This window comes from Syngnathoides biaculeatus, chromosome 2 (genome assembly GCF_019802595.1).
Source record: "Syngnathoides biaculeatus isolate LvHL_M chromosome 2, ASM1980259v1, whole genome shotgun sequence".
NCBI classification, from domain to species: domain Eukaryota; kingdom Metazoa; phylum Chordata; class Actinopteri; order Syngnathiformes; family Syngnathidae; genus Syngnathoides; species Syngnathoides biaculeatus.
In genome coordinates, this window is record NC_084641.1 from 18,701,909 (window position 1) to 18,723,560 (window position 21,652).

Here is a 21,652-nt window from a genome sequence, read left to right on the forward strand (position 1 = left end):
GTTCAAATACTTATTTGCAGCTGTATCACACAAATAAATTGTTAATAAATCATACATTGTGATTTCTGGATTTTTCTTTTTAAATTATCTCTCTCACAGTGAACATGCACCTACGATGAAAATTTCAGACCCCTCCATGATTTCTAAGTGGGAGAACTTGCAATATAGCAGGGTGTTGAAATACTTATTTTCTTCACTGTATTTGTCCTCTCTAACATTAGGCCTGTCTCACAATGGTGGTTGGATTGCTTGTTGATCCAACCTCTGGTCTGCAAGTTCTTGATTAATTCAGCTCCCTTATTTTTCAACCACAAATGCTCTTCAGTAATGGAAGTGATTGGCTGACTTTATCCTTGAGAGTTTTCCAAACATGTTTTTTATTGTCAGACTCTCCTGTATTTTCTCAATAAATAATGTTGAGTGCTCTAATCTCTCCTGGCATTGATGTGACACAATGGCATTCAGTCCAAATAGTCTTTTCTCAGTCTTATCTGATTCAGGGTCTTTCACATTTGCGGTCTGCAGGTGTCGCTAGTGCAGTGGACAGAGAGCGTTGGGCTGACGCTGGTGGGAAGAGACCAGTCTTCCATGCAACTCCGTACCCCGAATGGCCAAATAATGAACTTCAGCATCCTGCAGATTTTCCCATTCACGTATGAGAGCAAGAGGATGGGTATCATTGTGCGAGTGAGTGCCAATATGCTTGTTGTTCCATGAATATTTCCTGAATGCAAGTTGAGGAACAGACGAAGGCTTCATTGTCAATTTGGGCTGTGTATGTTGCTAGGAGACACATTGGGACTGTCTTAAGAAGAGAATAAAAGCCAGCTGAATATTAGTTCATACATTTTAACTGGGGTCAGGGTGGGTTGGTGTCTTACATTTTGAATGTAGGTCAGATCACTGTTTTTTGTTGTTGTTGTTGACTCATACACAAGTAGTATACTTGGCTTCCCCTGATAATAGGTTGAAAGTATTTTGAACTTTCCATGACTGCGCAAGCTCCTTTTCAGGATGAATCAACTGGAGAGATCACATTCTACATGAAGGGTGCGGATGTGGTGATGGCCGGCATCGTCCAGTATAACGATTGGCTGGAAGAAGAGGTAGTTACTGTTTTTTGAGGGGTAGGGGTTGGAGGTGGCATTCATTGTTTTCACAACGTCTGCATGGTAGCCGACAGGTTAGGACATCTACCTCACAGTTCCGAGGACCCGGGATCAAAGCCGGCCTCGCCTGTGTGGAGTTTCCATGTTTTCCCCCTTGCCTGCCTGGGTTTATTCCGGGTACTTCATTTTCCTCCCACATCCCAAAATCCAAAAGGATAGTTGAAGGTTTTAAATTGCTCATCAGTGTGAATGTTAACTGTGCATGGATGTTCATTTGCTTGTGCCCTGCAATTGACTGGCAACCAGTTTATGATGTACGCCACCGCCCTCTGAGCAGTTAGCTGGGATTGGCTCCAGCGTACCCGCCACCCCTATGAGGATAAGCTGTGGAGAAAATGAATGGGTGGATTGATGTTTTTACAACAAATAGTCCATTTTGTGTATCTGTTTCCACCTGAGGGCCATTGTCTTTGAATGTGAATATGATTTATTGTCTGTTTATAATATCATTTTGTTTGATGCATGCTTTTCTGCTGTAACACTTTGTATGGATGTTTTTAAAAATGTATTTACATAGCGCATTTCCTACACAAGGTAACTCAATGTACTTTACGAGATTAAAAGCATTTTTAGAAATAAGGACAGAGAAAATGGACATTTTCAAACATTACACATGCACAAAGGCACAATGCCTGTAAGGTCATTTAGAAGTGTAATTCTGTAAAATACTCAATCATAAGCATTTTTTTAGCCTTGATTTAAAAACCTTATTTCCTGCTGACTTGACTTCTGTCGGCAACTTATTCCATTTATGAGCAGCATAGTACTTAAAAGATGCTTCACCATGTTTGATTTGGACTCTGCTTTGTTATCTGGTCTGAGTTAACAGATCTGAGTTCTACTGGATTCATAGTCCACTGGCATTTGTTTCATATATTCTGCACCTCAACGATTTAATGATTTATAGACCAGGAGCTGAACTTTATTCTATTCTAATGCTGAGTAATAAATTGTAACCTGTTTGTTTTGGTCAGTAAAGGTAAATAGTTATTATTATTATTGTTATTATGTATAATAATCATGAGGGACAGTGCTTAACTAATGTATTTGACCGCCATTCGGAAAAATACACATTTTGGAACGCTTTCAAAAGATTAATGAAAGTATCTTCAATTTCAGTGAGTGTTTGACATTTTACCACTTTGAAAAGAAAAAAAAATCTATATTGAAGTCACCTTTTTACACCCAAATTTGAGCTTGCTGTCTGAGCCTCTCTGAAAAGTCAGAAATTTAAAAAGTTGCCATTAAAACAAAATGCTCTGCTTCACAATGTTTTGAATTTGTAGTAAAAACAGTGCATTTATAGGACTGCAAAAAGAGTTCTATTTTAAACCTTCAAATGAAAATATTGCACTTCTACATATTGGCACATTTGCTATTACAGAAACAAAAACATATTTTGGCGTTAATTTAGGGCTTCTGTGGAATAAAACCTTGCTTTGGGTGGTGGTTTCATGAATTTGTGAAGCACTACTATCACGTTACAGTTGTAATGTTGTTTGAAATGTTTAAAAAAGACTATACACTGTAGTTGAATTGATGTGGGGAAATAATATTTCACTTGTGTTGATTGTTTTCTAGTGTGGGAACATGGCAAGGGAAGGTCTCCGGGTCCTGGTTGTCTCCAAGAAATCCCTGACTGAGGAGCAGTATCAGGATTTTGAGGTATGTTTGTGAGTGTTAAACACCAATTCACCTCTGTTCGGTTTTCTCTAGTCCAAAGCTAGCCTCAAAGTTGCACTCTTCCCCTCCTCAAGGCCAGTCTTTAAAATCAGACAGTTTACCCAAGTAAACACAGTGTGAATTATAGCTGTTTGTTGACATTGCAGTTAAATTTTGGCGCATAAACACGCAGCATTTTAAAAATAAGTTTCATCATTATTCTTTTTGTGCAAACATGCAAATATATGTTTGTGAAAATGGACAGGCTCGTCCATGTTACATTTTCTGTGTATAACCAAAACAACAGTGGTGAACTGCAACACTGTTTATTTCACTTCTTAAATGAATTTCAAACTTACATTAAATCGTAAAACACCATATATTACGATGTGTTTGGATAAAACATGGGAGGATAAGCAGTTGGTTCGCATCAGCAGTTGTTTCTTTACAAAATGACAGCGCTAACTACTGTCCTGGCAAGCGTATCACAGTGTATTCAGTCAATGATTGCACGTCTTTGTAATGTTTTTTTTTTTTTTAAACATTTTTGGGTAATTTTTTTTTTCCAAAGGACAAAGCACTCTTTTCTAGGTCATCACTGTTGAGCAACCCCATATATATATATAAATCTATTTCTACATGAATACAGTTGTGTTTTGGCCTTTTATCTACACACACAAACTGCTTTTTTGGGTTCCTGATACCTGAATTTTTAGTAAAATGTTTTATTCTTTTGTGGACACAGCCTAAAACAGGCTTAGAAATAAATGTTTCCCCTTGCAGCAATGTGGTAAAGAGAATTCATGTCCACGAAATGCAATGCAGCTACAGTGTAAAAGTCAGGGCATTAGTCGAAGCACACTGGCAGACAGGTGATTGGGTGGACATGGCTAAATGAGTATGCTTGTTATGTTCTAAATTATCAATAATCATTTTCATTAGCACATGCTTACTGTCCTGCCTTTTTTGCTCAACTCATGCAAAGCTACGGCTATTGATTGTGTGCTTGTATAATTTTAGACTCCAGAACCTGCTTTTCAAAGGATTATGGCCGCAAAATGCAAACACAATATAGAACACACCAAAAATGAATAGTTTTCGCTTGAAACAAGAGCCATGGAAACAGCAACTGAAAATACAAATATCATATTTTTGTCCTGGTATGTTCAGCCCGAGTACATACAATTGTTGCTGGGTGATTAGATTAACCTTTGAACCCAAGTTGTCACCCCAACACCACCACTCATTGTTCGAGGAAGGCGGGGTCGCTCCCCCGCAGGCTTCACTAACTGAACTGTGTAATTGTGTGTTTGAGCTGGTGGGCAGTGGTGAGTCACAGGCACACATACACTGTACTTCCTGTATGAGTCACCAAGGAATTGTTTTTGCGTTATCTCATTGGTGACCCAGGACCTGCAGTGGTAAAAATACGAGCATTAACACACTTGTTGAAGTGGCTTTAAAGGTTGCTTGAAAGAATAAACTTGCAATTTCATTATAACTTGAGTATTTTGTTTTTTCTCAGTTCAACCAGCTGTCTGTATGTTTTTTTTTAATGCATCTCATGTCTGCTCCTCATACTTCTGACAATCTCTTTTCTCCTGTAGCTACCCTACAACAAAATCTCCCATCTTAACACGTCTTGACCCTTCACTCCTTCTAGGCACGCTACATCCAGGCCAAGCTCAGTGTGCACGACCGCTCCCTTAAGGTTGCCACTGTGATCGAAAGTCTGGAAATGGAGATGGAGCTCCTGTGTTTGACTGGCGTGGAGGATCAACTGCAGGCCGATGTCAGGCCCACTCTGGAGATCCTTCGCAATGCAGGCATCAAGGTGAACGACCGCTCCTTATAAACTACAACATCAAAACACAAGACTAAAACTGTACGCTTTGCCATATTACTGTAAGGCCTGGAGGCCCTCATTTAATCACATGCAGTGAATATGGGGGTTTTAACTTGTGTAAATGTATTTTTATATCATTAAATCAAAAAATGATGACTATTGTCATCAATAGTGTTATGTATTTTCTAATGTGTGTGTTTCTTTCGGCTTGTAACACATGAAAATACAAACTGGTTAGTATGACTGGTTAGAGCCTGCTGGTTGTGTTTATTTGTTTCTATGTGCCCAGTGATTGCCTGTCAACCAGTTCAGGGTGTACCCTGCTTACTTTCCTAAGATAGTTGGGATAGGCTCCAACACTCCGAAAAGTCTTGTGAAGATAAGCGGCTGAGATAATGGACGGAAAATATAAAATAAAATACAGTACATCAAATACTTTTAGTATGAATAAAAAGACCAAGTAATCGCTAACGTACTTTTTACCTTCCAAAGACGATATCTGATTATTATTCTTTTTTTGTTTTTCCCTAAAATGGTCACTATTGGAATTTGTCGTGAATGCTCCTTAATGCAGCAGCAGGATGCCAGAATTAAATTCCGTTTAAACTCCATACCATGGGTGCTCAATGCGTCGATCGACCAGTTGAGGCAGTTTTGGTCGATCGTGTGACTGCCTGCAAAATAAATAAATAGATACTGTAGACGTCAGCCTATCATCCATCTCGTCGCTTGATTCAGTTGTGGCCAATACGTCGATCGCGGGCACATATAGGCGCGTTCTAGCAAGTTGGTTTCCTATTTACCCTCTCTGTCTTGCTTTCTCTACGTCATTCGTGGCGATGCCCTCCCATGGGTAGAACGCAAGAGGCTGGCTGCTGGAAAAATAGATCTTGGGGTAAAAAAGTCTGGCCACCCCTGCTCCATACTATATCTCAGCTGTACAGTTGCCATGGCTCTTCAAGCACTTTGTTGTGGAAATTACCAGTGCAATATGTCACAGTAATAACGCGCTGGGTTTAAATTTGATCTTAAAAGTGTTTGGCATTCACCATCTTTCAAGATTTATACACCTTGAAAGAATGTTGCTTTTTATCCAGTTTGAAGTTTTGTATGACAAAGAAATGACATAATCAGGCAAATATGTTCTGCATGTTGTGTTGTGTTCCTGCAAAGGTTTGGATGCTGACAGGAGACAAGTTGGAAACGGCCACATGTACTGCTAAGAACGCCCACCTGATCACCCGCAACCAGGACATCCACATCTTCAGACCAGTAAGTGTTTGTGTGTGCGTGCGTGCGTTTGTGTGTGTGTGTAGTGGTGGGGAGGAGTCATTCTTCAGACTTCAACCCTCTGCTCCCTCCTAGGCCCGTTAGCAAGTGCGCGACTGCTTGCGCAGGCCCAGCCAGCATCCACAAAGCATCAATCACTCCCCACTCGTGAACGCTTCCAAACCACTGTCATGGAGAACAAACTGAAGGAGAAAACGAGCAAAGCACTCCCGTCGGGAACATGCAGAGGCTACGTTTCCCTAATTTGTTTTTCAGCTTTCCCCTTGCTGCACTATGTCTGGCACCGAGCCACCCCAGAGATAGGGCCGGCCTCTTAAGGTTACCGTTTGCGTACAGCCCTGCTTACTGGAAGAGAATAACAATGGTTGGCACGCCTTGAAAACCTAATTCCCAGTGGGCATTGTGGGAGTGCTGACTGGGCCTGCGACACGCACATCTGGATTAGTTTCCTGGTCGCCACCAAAGTCCTGATGCGCGCTGACGTCTGAGGATTCAGCGGCTGGCGGATGTTCTGGCCTGAGGGTAACTCTTCATGACAGATTAACTCCACGCTCTGTCAAGAATGAATTTTTGCTCTTTTTTTGTGTCATTTGGAAGCTGACACAGTTTCCTTGGTCAAATTGTCCAAACTCCAGTTTGCGAAGAATTTAAATAATTTTAAGAAGAAAATCAAGCCCAGACATTCTTTGCATTTCAGGTTTTTTTTTTTTTTTTTTCCAAAATGCCCTCTTTTTTTAATTTTCTGTTAGCAAAGTTAAAGTACCACAATGTTTATTTAATAGTTTTAAAATCTTTCACAACATTCTGGCAGTATGGTGTAATTTGTGGTTTACTGCTGCCGTTGAAATACATCTGTAAAGAGTTTGTATGCATGACAAAATCATATACCGGTATGTTAAAGTTCATTGAAGACTTGTAATAGTCTTGAAGACTTTAAAGTGTTAATGTGAGTGTGAATAGTAAAAAGTAACCAGTTCAGATTGTACACATCCCAAAGTCAGCAGAGATAGGCTGCAGGAACTACTGACCGAAGATGTTTTATTTTGTTAAATGGCTCCGCTTAAATGTTTTTGACATCTTTTTGATGTGATAGACTGTATATTTTGTTACTTATAAAGTACTATATTTAATTGTAAAACCAATTTATTTATTCATCATTATTGTTTTGTTGTGTCTTTTTTTATGTCTACAAATCTTGAAATGCCCAAACAAGAAATGTAGTGATTTTGAGCGACTTGAGGTTAGTTAAGAAGTTGAGTTCTTTCGTCAGATCATTACTCTACCTAGTACAAGTTTAAATCACACATTGGACTATCATCTTTGAGAAAGCAAAGAACCCCATTCATTTTAATTTGACACAACAAAGCTGAAGTAGTAAAAGTCAATAGATTATCATGCTTTACATAAACCCTTCCATCCATCCATCCATCCATTCATCCATCTATCCATCCATCCATGTTCTTAGCCGCTTATCCTCACAAGGCTCACGGGGAGTGGTGGAGCCTATCCCAGCTGTCAACGAGCGGGAGGCAGGGTACACCCTGAACTGGTTGCCAGCCAATCGCAGGGCACAGGGAGACAGACAACAGTCGCACTCACAATCACACCTAAGGGCAATTTAGAGTCTCCGATGAATGCACGTTTTTGGGATGTGGGAGGAAACTGCAGTGCCTGGAGAAATCCCACGCAGGTGCTGGGAGAACACGCAAACTCCACACTGGGAGGGCCGAGATTGAACCCTAGTCCTTAGAACTTTGAGACTAACACTATGCAGCTGCTCCAGTGTGCCGCACTTTCCATAAACCATAATTGTCTATTTTAATTGTACCATAAAGATGTGATTAAAAAAAAAAAACAGTAAAAGCTTTTCCCCCAAAATTACAATATTTTAACTTTCTCAGACTCATTGAAAAACCCTTAAACAATTAATAAGATGTCAGGTACAACAGCAAAGCTTCTACTGCCTGTCCGTGTAACATCCTGTATGTACTAGAATGAACTGGTTAATTTCAGAAGAAATTCTGGGGACTACTGTTTACAATATGTGTGCACTCAAGTGCAGTTGTTAATGTGGTCCCCATCATGACAGGTGACTACGCGAGGAGAGGCCCATCTGGAACTCAACGCCTTCAGGAGGAAACATGACTGTGCTTTGGTGATATCAGGGGACTCACTTGAGGTAATAGAATTTCTTGTAGTTGGGCCAACACACCTGGATAATATAGTTCCAAATGTATTTATTAAAGCGTATGTACAGCATAAAGCACTAATTGAAGACTCAGTAAGAAAGGACATAGACTATAAGAAGAAGGTAAATTAGGATGAACATAGCCAGTATCTTGTCTTCATACAGCAGACTTACCAAGCAGCCTACATTTCATTTTTAATAAAACTAAAACGCTTAACAAAACAGACCAGATCGTAACCATGTTAGAATTTAAATAGACGTGTACAACACATTCAAAATGCACATTGAATCGCTGTTCAACTTGGCAACAGTTCAGTGCCAGCTGGGTAGTTTACATATTCTTGGGGGTTAGGGGGTTCACTCTACAGACCTGCAATCTTTTTGTTAATTTTTACATCAAGGTACAATTTGTCATTCAGAACTATGAAAAAGTCTGGAAAAAAAAATTGGTTACTGTGACACACACATGCTCAGTAATTATCTAATATCCATGAACAGTAGCGTTTATGAACTGAACTGAGATTTATTACGGTTACTTTCATTCCTGCCCACCCTCAACTGGAAAAGTTCACGCATACACAGTAGTATTAGAAATAATAGCAGTCCAATGAGACTAACCAGATTAATATATATATATATATATATAATATATATATATATATTTATCCCTGTAAATGGCACGTGACCTTTTCCAGTTGAGGGTGGGCGTGAATGTAAATAACCGTAATAAATCTCAGTTCAGTTCATAAACGCTATTGTTCATAAATATTAAATAATTAATTACTGAGCGTGTTTGAACTCTACGACCCTAGAACAGCTGACTTTACCTCTGAAGTTACTGCATGCGTTCATGTTTTTTTGCCACTAATAAAATGTTCTTAAAGTTAGCAGATACAGTAGAGTGTGTGTGACATAATAAGTCTATTGGAAGGGGAAGGAGTACCACTTATTCTAGCAGATTCAGGGAAACCTTTGGCTATTTGATTCCTCTCTTGTGGTTGTATGACAGAACAAAAAAAGGAATCCAATTAAATATTTTAGTTTAGTTCTGGTCTAGGTCTACTGTATCATACATTTATAAGTTAATGTCACTGTAAAGCTGTCAGGGTAATATGTCGGACAGAGCTAATTTAATTTTGAAACACAGACTGTCTGTTCACTCCACTGCAGGTTTGTCTCAAGTACTACGAATACGAGTTCATGGAACTGGCGTGTCAATGTCCCGCTGTGGTCTGCTGCCGCTGCGCTCCCACCCAGAAGGCCCAGATCATCCGGCTGCTACAGGAGCGGACGGGCAAGCTCACCTGTGCTGTAGGTGTGTAGCAAAGAGAATTGGACGAGCTTATATGAGCTAACGTGGTTTCCAAATTTTGGTGTATTACAACATTATTCATTAATTCTCTCGTTTATTTTTCATACCACTTATCCCACACTAGTGTCCAAATTAATTTGTATTCCTCACAATCCTACACTCAGCGACCTCTCTGTCTTCAATTTTAAAAAAGTGAAGCGGTGTAGCATCATCCCACTTGTCACTAAGATTCATACATTTCACCAAAAAAAAAAAAAAACTCAGCACGTGGTTGAGGAATGCCTATCCTAATGCCTATCAATGCACAAAATTGTATTGGGCTCATCCGTGGCTAGTGCCAACCCCCTCCAATAAATGAAAGTTTAATTAATAAGTTAAAAGGGACTTTATTAATCATTTACAAACCCCAATTCCAATTAAGTTGAAGCAACATTTCTCAATATACTATTACAAGGAATACAGGGATTACATCATCTGCTGTCCATAATACATTGGTAGCTCTAACGAATGTCACTAGTAATGAAAAATTAAGGTTTCGAAACGCCTTCTCGGAAAAAGGGTTACAAAGTAAATTCGGCATATGAAAGGGGGAAAAAAAGGCACTGCATTCCTCAAATTCCACCGAATGTAAACATCCCGTATCTTTGTTTGTGTGGTGCGATAGAGCTATTCTCTCATTGGCTATCGCCGGAGCATCTTCCTGGCATCTCATTGCATAGGAGTGACATCACTCTTTGCCTATGATGCTTTTTGATTCCCTTGGACACTCGACTATCACTGACTCATGATAGCACTGTCACAAGTTAACGCACATTGGAAAAGTACAACTTTTTCGTTTGTGTTTTTTGAAAGTTGATTCATCTTTCTTGGTGTCAAAGTTTGCCTCCTCCTCTGTCCCCCACAATGCATTTTGCTTATCACTCACCCTTCTCGTCGCATACTCGCCCAATGCCAAAGGTAAATTAACATAATTTTAAAATTGTTCTTTACATTATGTGCTTTGAATGTTTATTTTGGGGAGGGACCAGGGGGCTTAAAACAGATTACGCTATTTAGTTGTAGAATGCACCTCGAAAATTCACGTTAGAATTTCCGGAACAGATTAATTACATAAGTAGAGGTACCACTGTCTTGTCAAAATATTAAGAGAATCTGAAGAAATCTCCTCACGTTAAGCGGCAAGTCTGAAATGTGCCAAAGATGCAGCCTTGGCAGACTCCAACTCTCACCAAAAATGAGTTCTTACTGCCGGCAATGCGGACCACACTCTGACACCGGTTGTACAGGGACCGAACACCCAGTATCAGAGCCAAACTGAAACTGGTGTAGCAGAGTGCCCGCTGACAAATAAATTTTTCCATGTAGCTAATTTTGTTAGCCACTGAAACAGATCCGTTCATTGAACATTACATGTTATTCTGTGATCTCAAATTAAAGGCATATCTTGTGTAGTGGAGAAATGGCGATGTGAATCCTGACACCTCTATGGCTTTTGTTTTCTCTTAGGAGATGGAGGAAACGATGTCAGTATGATCCAGGAAGCCGACTGTGGCGTGGGAGTGGAGGGAAAAGTGAGACTCGCACCGACCAAACCGCTCTCACAGCTCGCCTTTCCTGTCAAAACCCCTAATGCGTTCACAAAATGTGGAGTCATGTGCACATGCAGGAGTCCTTTTGCAGTGTCTACTTAACAAGAATACCACAGTACTCATAGTGTCTGATGTGATTTTTTTTCCCTTTTTAAAAAAACTCTTAACAGTACTGTTGTGAATTTCATACTTGATTTTTGTAAACAGAATGTGTAGGTCTCATTGCTGAGGTTAGATTCTTCCTTGTTTCTCAGCTGCTTGACATGTTTGTTTCTTGTGTGGTTTTTTTTTTAAACAACAGTTTCATGTGTACAAAAATGCTCCATTGTTTTAGAGTATGACCCACTTGGCGGCATCTCAGGTGGACAGAGCCCTCACTTGCCTCCATGTGTTCCCTGTTTTTGACAGGAAGGCAAACAGGCCTCGCTGGCCGCAGACTTCTCTGTGACTCAATTCAAACATTTGGGTCGTCTCCTGATGGTTCATGGACGGAACAGCTACAAGAGGTCTGCAGCACTCAGTCAGTTTGTCATCCACAGGAGCCTTTGCATCAGCACCATGCAGGTATGAACCCCCCATCCCATTGTCGACATCCTGATGTTAGAATGATGCTTTTGAATGCATCCATCCATTTTGGATAGCACCTGTGCTCATTAGGGTCACAGGTGAGCTCAAGTCTATAGAGCTCGTGCACCTACGTCATAAAATCACATGACTTTTGTTTACCTCGCCATATTGCCGGTCAAACTAAGTATTGCTCAATGCTAAGTCGGTTCTAAGTCGGTTGGAGACGACACAGAAATATGTCTTGTAGCACAAGGCCCAGAGTCTTGTCCGATGCTGTCAGACATTTAGAAGGTGAAAATAAACAACGGTACATGGAAAAATTAGATAAACTCGGCATAGAGGACCCGGATTTGATACTGAAGAAATTGGACTGTTAATTCGCTTCCGCTTGTCTTGGACAACTAGATATACGCATGGATCTGGTGACTTAGTCGTCGAGAGTTACACGGAAAAGTTTGAAAGCGTAGAAAAGTCTGGACACATACAAATACCTCGTTGGTGGATCGGTTCTCATCAGGAATAAATCCCACATAGTGATGGTTTTGACGGCTTGTGAACGCGGAAGTGTGTTCGGCGACTCGTTAACCTTTGCCGGAATCCATTGATCTTTTCAGTAGGACACTACAGAACACTAGGTTCAATAAAAATACCAATATTTAAATAAGTGACCCCTGGTTTTACACAAACTTACATTCGTTAACTATGATGGGGGGGGGGGGGGGAGACTGAGTCCTTCCATGGAACGTACATGGAAGCGATTGCTGTCACACTAAACCTCCATAAACCTCTGCAACAGTTTTTTTTGTTTTTTTTTTTTAAACACGCATTGTTCTCAAATGAGCCAACTTGGCATTATGAATACGTTTTGGTAATTTGAGATTGAGAAGAATAATTCCTACCCGAAATGAAGCGATCGTCTGTGTATTTTGGTTGGGCACCATCCATCATCTTTAGTTGCCGAAATCCATCGATCTTTTCTGGTCTTTTCAGCTGGTATTCCATGGAATGATCTCTTTGAATATTTGTCTTGTCTGTTGTGACAACCAAAAGCACAGGTCTCGGTTATTGTAAATATTCTCCTCCGGTTCAATGTCTCCCACAATGTCAAGAAGCTGTTTAACCGACAATACGGCGCCGTGAAAATGGTGACGTCACGTGCACGAGCTCTATACAAAGTGACTTTGAATGAGGAAGTGGTTGGGGCCAAGGAGGTCAAGTGCATATAGATTTGGGTGGTGGCTAAAAGCAACGACCTTGGCAGTCCGATCCTCAGCTGCAGGAGCTGCCTCGAGGGACATGGTATGTCATAATAAACACAGCTGTAGCCAGATGAGCTACCACTACTGAAATGTGTTAATTTTGTCTTGTCAGTTTCCTTAATTCCTCAAAAATAAAAAATAAAGAGAGACAAAATCACAGTTGCATATGCAAGAATAAGCATCTGATGTGGGGCAGAAAGGTGTGGTCATGAGTCAGAGCGCCCCCACGCCATCGCTACCATGTCCCAGTCCAACCTTGGGGCCCACCACAAAAGGCGAGCCTGTGACTCACTGCCTCATTGGGGAGTTGGGGAGCCTCCTCCACATGTCTGGATGACCGCAACCACATCTGGGAGCAGGTCTGCGTGGCGCTTGACAGCTCAGTGCTGCATCAGCCATGCCAACGCCGCACGCCGAAATTAGTTGCAGGGGCTTAACTGAGCCAAGAATGTTCATATGGAAGATTCAACCTCTTGTTCATTTTCTAGATTTGTGTACTTTGAGAATGGCCGAGCATTCACGCACATTACGCTGTTTTCGGCTATTGGATGGGCAATCAGCATTAGTACCCCCCCCCCCCCCCCTACCACATTAGAACTTGAGAACTCTGATAAAATGACCAAATACAGTATGTTTGCTGTTTATTGATAACCCAGATTTAAGTGGGTTTTGGTAGACTAATACATATTGCTAAATTATAAATGGGAAATGAATTACCATTTTGCTGTGGAGGGAGAGGAATTAGATCAGGTAGGTCACTGTCTTCCTGCTTGTGTGGAATTTTGCCTCTGGTGTCTTGAACATGTATGGATGTGCATTCATAATGTTGCCATACAAAGTAGTATCCATTTTTATACTTATACTGTAGTATCTGTGATTGGCTGGCAACTTGTTCTCGGCATGTTCCCTGCCTCTCTCCAGCACATCCATGAACCGAGCAAGGATGAGCAGTTAAGAGAATGGATTGACGGATGGATACTGTCGTTGTATTTGATTGACAGCTGAGCGAAGCATGCATTCGGTACATTCAGGCGACACATAGACAACGCATTACATTTTGACAATTTTTTTTTTTAGCTTGATTATTGTTTTAATTAATTGTTAAAAGGTGGCAAGGTTGCTAACAGGACACTTAGCTGTGGTGTGTACAACTACAGGAAGAACATTGAATGTTGCCATATACATGACAGAATAAGATTTCACTCTGAGTCAGAGTAAATTTGGGGATAAATTGAGACAAGATAATGATTATCATTGATACTTTTCGTGACAGTTTTGTTTTGATGGTGTGCTTTGAAATTTTATAACGAGCACCTTGGCTTAATAAAGGTTGGTCAACACTGCCTTATATCCACACCAATCGTGTTTATCCACATTAATCTACATCCTCAGGCCGAACCAAAGGGCTTACTGTGTATTTCAAATAAATATCCATTCGTCCATTTTCTATAGTGCTTGCCCTCCTTTATAGTCATGGCTGAGCTGGAGCTTGTCCCAGCTAATTTTGGGCTTGAGCCAGGGTACACTCCGGACTGGTCGTCAGCCAGTCAGAGGGCACATACTGTACATCTAGTGGAGACAAACAACCATTCACAATCACATTCACAGTGCGGGCCTTTAAGAGTCTTCAGTCAACAAAATTTGGCTCAATATCAACAATTGAAAATTGATATAGCTTATAAGAATTACTTGGTTGAGTGAACTGATAGTAAAGTGGAAATGGTGAATGTCACACATAATGACCGGACAGTATTGATGTTCTAAAACAGCTGCCTTCTTCTGTTGCTGTAGGCCGTCTTTTCATCTGTCTTCTATTTTGCTTCAGTGCCACTCTATCAAGGATTTCTCATTATTGGGTGAGAGCACATATGGCCGACATGGTTCTTTTGCTAGAGCAGCAATATGCACGCTTAACATCACAATCATGTTCTACATGTTTCAGCTACTCTTCCATCTACACAATGTTCCCTGTCTTCTCCCTGGTGTTGGACAAAGATGTTAAATCCGAGGTGGCCATGTTATATCCCGAGCTATACAAAGACCTGTTGAAGGTATTTAACGAACCGCCACATGAATGTGACATTTACAATAACATCAGCATGTACATTTATTTTGTTTTCTTCCTACAGGGTAGACCTCTATCCTTTAAGACATTTCTAATATGGGTTTTGATAAGTATTTATCAAGGTAAGAATTCACAAAAGGAGAATCTCATTGTTTCGCTTAGCGCACCAATTTGATTTTAGACCCCTTGTGCCAAAAGCATGTTGTTATCGTAATTTCTTGTGTGTAATGTAACACAGTGTAAAAACACTTCACAAAATCCAAATTGCTAGGGATTTTGGTCTGATACTTACAGTTGTTGAATTGAGCAGAGGCAGAGATGCCCACATATATTTTGGTGACAATTGGGCGCAGGTTTGTGACCTTAAGTAATAACCTTTTTCTGTACAATGAGGAAAAAAGCAGCGTTAAAGTTTTTTTTTTTTAACATTAAACGTAGATGGTCCTGACATAAGTGATTAAAAAAAGAAAAAGTAAAAAGAATTGTTCAGCACATGCACACAGAGCAGAATGTTTCTTTGAAAAACATAAAATAAGGCTAATACTTCACGTTTTCGGCATATGTAGACGGCCTTTGCTGATGTTTGGGGTCGATCTTATTACACACAGGAAATGACAGTATAACTCCTGAGAAACTAGAATATAAAGCCGAACGTGTGCTGGGCCTCGCAGGCAGCATCATCATGTACGGGGCACTGCTGCTCTTCGAGTCCGAGTTCGTCCACATTGTGGCCATCTCCTTCACGTCGCTCATCCTCACCGAGCTGCTCATGGTGGCGCTGACCATTCAGACGTGGCACTGGCTCATGATGGTCGCTGAACTCCTCAGCTTGGCCTCTTACGTGGCGTCGCTCGTCTTCCTGCACGACTTCATTGGTGAGACCACTTCAGTGTGCTTAAAGTGTATTTCATGACTATGACTCAAAAGAGTTAACCAGAGGCGGCACGGTGGTGCAGCTGGTAAAGCGTTGGCCTCACAGTTCTGAGGTCCTGGGTTCAATCCCAGACCCGCCTGTGTGGAGTTTGGATGCTCTCCCCGTGCCTCTGTGGGTTTCCTCCGGGCACTCCAGTTTCCTCCCACATTCCAAAAACATGCACCATTAATTGGACACTAAATTGCCCCTAGGTGTAATTGTGTGTGCGACTGTTTGTCTTTATGTGCCCTGCGATTCGCTGGCAACCAGTTCAGGGTGTACCCCGCCACCTTCCGTTGACAGCTGGCAGATAAGACAGGATAGGCTCCAGCACTCCCCGCAACCCTCATGAGGATAAGCGGTGAAGAAAATGGATGGATGGATGGATGGATGGAGTTAACCAGATTTACCTTTGAGTATATTTTCATTAATAAATTCAGAGTATTTGGAAACGTCCAGATACAAATTAACAACTGACACCATTTTGTCTCTTAGAACTGAAACTGTTAACCTGAGACAGCAGCTTGTCTGTTGACGTAACTATTTTTCCCTCCATTTCAAACGCGGCAAACTTGACTTCGAGTTACTGGTTGCTGCCAACATCATCGTTAGCTGAGTCAATTTTTAAGGTTTTCAGATAACAAAAAAACACAAAAGATAAGAGTTTAATTTCTTCCTTTCAACTTTTGCAGACTATTTGTCCTGGTTGACTGAGAATCTACAGAGAGCTAAAGAAACGTCACATTTTTCAGCAAGTACATTGGTATTGTGAGATTGTTTCAAATAGTATTGGCAATTCTGCTAATAGGCTAACGTTATGCTTCCGCATTAAAAGAGGTCTGTGCTCTTGTGATTGGTATTCTAGTTGTACATTTTGATTATTACATTGATAACACAGTGGCGGATATAGTCATATATAAGTGGGTGTACTGTCAGGACAGAAATGTTACCAAAGATTTTCAAACAAACGACCACAGTAGTTGGTTCCTGATGAGTTGACACTCTGAGTAGGGTTGACCAGTAACACCCAAAACATTACTAGCCTTTATTTTGGGTTGTATGTGGGCTATGGAGCTCCATTTTGAGCCTGCAATCTAGACCACTGTAAGTCATGACTAGCATGTGGTCAGATATACCCTTTTCTTGGACTCTTTTCCTCACTGAGGTGCACAGGAATAGAATCTAAAGGTTAGGCTTCACTTGTGTACGCACTGTTTCAACCTAACGATGGGCAAACTGAGGAGGTTGGATCATTGTTGTTGTTTGATGCTTAAACATGTAATTAATACCCACATTTTGAGGACTGGTGATGCAGATCTGGTTCTAGCCATAGGAAATAGTGAAAATGGAAATCTGTTCCAGGATTAACAAGTTGGCAAAACGAAACCCCTCATAGCTGCCAAACAAAAAGAATGTAACATTTTACTAAACCGTAACAGTATTTTAAATGGTTTTGTATTTCTTTCTTCTTCGTAATGTATATTGTTGTGCAAGTGGGCCCTTTAAGGTTGAGAGAGAGAGAGAGAGAGAGAGAGAGAGAGAGAGAGAGAGAGAGAGAGAGAGAGAGAGAGAGAGAGAGAGAGAGAGAGAGAGAGAGAGAGAGAGAGAGAGCTCTCTAGAGTCTCTCTCTGAGCTCTCTCTCTCTCTCTCTCTCTCTCTCTCTCTCTCTCTCTCTCTCTCTCTCTCTCTCTCTCTCTCTCTCTCTCTCTCTCTCTCTCTCTCTCTCTCTCTCTCTCTCTCTCTCTCTCTCTAGAGAGAGAGAGAGACCAAGCTACACTAGGCTTAGCATGTACCCTTTGTGCTAGTTTATTGTAAACTTGGAAGGACGAATTAGGTCTTCATGCTCCATATTTCAGTGTCCACTAATTCCTTTAGTGGAGGGAAAATGAGGAATTAGCAACTGGATAAAGTCCTCGAGTTGACAAAAAAAAATCCTGTAACAGTAGCTTGAATTCAGCCAACTTGTATTCAGAAGGGTGCCACAGTGAAAGACTGGTTAGCACATCTGCCTCACAGTTTTGACGATGGGGGTTCATATCCTGGCCTCACCTGCGTGGAGTTTGCACATTTTACTCCGTGCCTTATGTGGATTTTCTCCAGCTAATCCAGTTTCCTCCCACATCCAAGAAACATGTGTGGTAGGTTGATTGAAGACACTAAATTGCCCGGATCTGAGAATATGAGTGCGAATGGTTGTTTATTTCTATGTGCCCTGTGATTGGCTTGCGACCAGTTCAGGGTGTACGCCTCCTCTCACCCAGAGTTAGGCTGGATAGGCTCCTGGATGTCCACAACTCCAGGTGAGGATGAATTCAGGAGTTAAATCGTGTTCGCTCAAATCAACTTGAAATCATGAAAAAATACATATCACATAAAGATTAGCTGAAGTAAAACAGATTATATGTATATGAATGTGAGGGGGGAGGAAGAAGAGTGAAGCTCCAGGAAGAAGAGATAGCGAGGGTGGACGACTTCAAATAAATTTGGTCAACAATACAGCGCAATGGAGAGTGTGGTAAGGAAGTGAAGAAACAGGTCGAAGCAGGAAGGATCAGTTGGCGGAAGGTGTCCTGGTGTTCTATGCGACCGAAGAGTCTCGGGTAGGATGAAAGGCAAAGTTAATAAAACAGTGGTAAGGCTGGCTGTGATGTACGGATTAGAGACGGTGGCACTGAAGAGACAACAGGAAGCAGAACTGGAGGTAGCAGAAATGAAGATGTTGAGGATCTCGCTTGGAGTGAGCAGGTTGGATAGGATTAGAAATTAGGTCATTAGAGGGGCAGCCAAAGTTGGATGTTTTAGAGAAAAAGTGAGAGAGGGCAGACTTCGATGGTTTGGACATGTCCAAAGGCGAGAGAGTGAATATATTGGTTGAAGGGTGCTGAGATAGAGCTGCCAGGCAAAAGAGCGAGAGGAAGACCAAATAAAAGGTTGATGGATGCTGTGAGAGAGGCCATGAGGACAGTCGGTGTTAGAGAGGAGGATGCACTAGATAGGCTTAGATGGAAAAAGATGACACGCTGTGGCGACCCCTAATGGGACAAGCCGAAAGAAAAAGAAGAAGGTGAAATTGCATGTAAATGTAAATTGGCAGTAATTTGTTTGTGTCTTAACCTGAGGGAAAATAAGATTTGTTTAAATATGTATTTCATGAGTACATATGTCTGCAGATTATATTTTTTGTGTGGTGCAATGTTTTCAGAGATCGCATCTGTCATTATTTATATGTATGTGTGTTTATATATATATATATATATATATATAATATATATATATATATAATATATATATATATATATATGGTGAGCAATGCAATTAACCCATTATATGTGATATAAAATATTGTAATATTGTAATAATTCTGACAATTGTGAAAAATATAGTCATTAAGATCTTAGTAAATATCAGAGATAGTGCGTTGTCCAAACACGGCATGGACTTTTTATTTTATTTTCCTTTCCTCCCGCAATACATCATCATCACGACTTCCTTTTTTATCAGACGTGTACTTCATCACTACACCGTCGTTCCTGTGGAAGGTGACATCCATCACGCTGGTCAGCTGCCTGCCCCTCTACATCCTCAAGTACCTGCGGAGGCGCTTTTCCCCGCCTAGCTACTCCAAACTCACCACTTAGATCTACCTTATTTGACCTGGACACCTTTAACAGAAACGTCAAAGCCTAAGTTCTAAACAATTGTGGGTTTGTTGCCTCTATGTAATAAATATGACATGTTGTTAATTTATTCATGCACGTTTTTTTTTTTTTTTTTTAAGAATGCCATTGAGGTTAGTGGCATTTTTACATGAACATTTGCCCCCTTTAGTAGCAGTAGCAGTTTTATTGCTGCACATGGGACTTTATTCTTACTCTACCCAAACTGTGAATTCTAAAAGGAGTTCCAGAATTATACGCTTCAAAACCAGTCGAGGTGCCATAAAAGTCACGTTTGTTTATGTCAGGCAGCGGAGGCGGCCAATGTCAGGGGGCCCGTAGTGTCCGAGGCTAAATTGGTCGTAGTGTATTTCTATAGTGCCCCCACACCCCCGGGACTGCTGGTTATTGTGGGCCCTTTGCCTCGTCATGTGGTGGTGACCTAAAGCCATAAAAAAAAAAAATCAAATTAAATAAAGCAGCCCTTTTACTGGCCTCAACTAAAAGGGATTATCATGTCAAAGCAAAATCTTTGTTAATATTGTCAATATCTTTTTTTGTTTACTTTCTCCTAGTGATGTAGTGAATCTTATTGTCTTTGACCTACCAGTACTGTTTTATGAAATTACTATTTAAAAAATATATCTATTTATTTTGCGATTAATGTGGAAAGCATGACATAGATGCTTGTAAATAACTTCTTTTAATTTTTATGTATTAACCTTTTTTTAAACACCGTTGGTTGTAATGGGACGAGCCGAACAAAAAATGTAATTATTGTGTTGATAGTTAATAAATTGCTTGGTTTGTTTTTTTGCCTCTCATTCATCTCGTGTGTTACAGTCAAAGCCTCACGCCCCAAGTAGTAATCTCCCCTAGAGTTAATGGTGAGTATTCAATTAATGGGTTTTAAGTGTAAATTTTCTGCTATCAATACTTTTTTTTTCCATTCTTATGTGGCAGTTCCCAGAACTTCAGCAGTCTTCCCTTTTTGCACTTTCTGTAGTGATTTTTATTGAAATACAAGCACATATTGAGGTATTTTAGGGTGGTTAGCACATCTGCCTCATAGTTCTGAGGACTTGGGTTCAAATCCCAACCCCACCTGTGTAGAGCCTGTCTGTTCCTCCCGTGTCTTCCGTGGGTTTTCTCTGGGTACTCCCAATTTCTTCCCCCATCCCAAAAACATGCAAGGTAGCCCAATTCAAAACTAGCTTGCCCATAGGTGTGAATGCGATCGGCTGGTGATCAGTTCAGGGTGTAGCCGCTTCTCGCCTAATGTAAACTGGGATAGGCTCCAGCACGCCAGCCACTCAAATGAGGACAAGCGGGACAGAAAATGGCAACAGTTACCTAGGTGTGTTCATTATTTTCTATGGGAAAAATTGTGAGCAATGTTCCAGAACAGAATGTGATCAACCTTAAAAGTTCTACTCTATATCTATTATTTACTGAAAGGATATACATGGACAACATTATGCTTCCGCCATACAATAACAGTTTAGGGAAGGTCCTTCTTTGTTCGCAGTGGATAAAGCAAGGTCCATAAAGGCATGCTTGGATTCATTTGCTGTAGAGGAGCAAGCCCATCAAACACTTCTTTGAGTAACTAATGGGAAATTGGGGCTGAGACAGTGGGGTCCACTGGTCCCAATTTACGCCAGAGAATTCCCAAAGACACTCCAAAATTGTGTCAAAAGTCTTCCCAGAGGAGTGGAAACTGTTGAAAGTGCACACAGGGGGACACTTTGTCCAAGATGTTGTGGACAAAATGTGGACTCTCACAAGGAGCTTGTTACGTAACATTCAGGCAAACGAAGCAGGTTGATCCGTTTCATCTCTGGTGCCTCAAGTCAGTCCAAACAAGAGTTGAGTTTTCCATCCACCTCGGAAACAACTTTAGCGTTCCCAGTGGAAGAGAACAAGCCGACATACCACAAACTGTCTGGTGGTCGTGGCTGCAATTTATGTGGATGATCGCATGGAATCATGGTGGACTTGCGCCCATTGCCAAGTCTTTACATTTAAATTGCAAAAAGGTCAGTGGGTGCACCATGCATTTAGTCAAGCAGGTTACGACTGCAGTAACTCACAATGTTGTCCGTTTGAGCAGTGGTTTAAAAATGGGCTTTTAGA

At 40.9% G+C, this 21,652-nt stretch overlaps 1 protein-coding gene across 1 annotated transcript in view; it reads left to right on the forward strand.

The window, feature by feature from the left end:
• LOC133510765 (probable phospholipid-transporting ATPase IIA) overlaps positions 1 to 20,328 on the forward strand; it is a 46,218-nt gene extending 25,890 nt beyond the window's left edge. The window contains exons 15-28 of the mRNA XM_061839086.1: positions 526 to 687; positions 1,014 to 1,106; positions 2,751 to 2,834; positions 4,495 to 4,665; positions 5,851 to 5,949; positions 8,057 to 8,146; positions 9,326 to 9,470; positions 10,974 to 11,038; positions 11,465 to 11,620; positions 14,674 to 14,738; positions 14,825 to 14,933; positions 15,012 to 15,069; positions 15,619 to 15,822; positions 19,362 to 20,328. Coding sequence (XP_061695070.1) covers positions 526 to 687; positions 1,014 to 1,106; positions 2,751 to 2,834; positions 4,495 to 4,665; positions 5,851 to 5,949; positions 8,057 to 8,146; positions 9,326 to 9,470; positions 10,974 to 11,038; positions 11,465 to 11,620; positions 14,674 to 14,738; positions 14,825 to 14,933; positions 15,012 to 15,069; positions 15,619 to 15,822; positions 19,362 to 19,498 — 1,638 coding nt within the window. The 3' untranslated portion in view covers positions 19,499 to 20,328. The remainder of the gene's footprint in view (positions 1 to 525; positions 688 to 1,013; positions 1,107 to 2,750; positions 2,835 to 4,494; positions 4,666 to 5,850; positions 5,950 to 8,056; positions 8,147 to 9,325; positions 9,471 to 10,973; positions 11,039 to 11,464; positions 11,621 to 14,673; positions 14,739 to 14,824; positions 14,934 to 15,011; positions 15,070 to 15,618; positions 15,823 to 19,361) is intronic.
• The last annotated feature ends 1,324 nt before the right edge of the window (positions 20,329 to 21,652 follow it).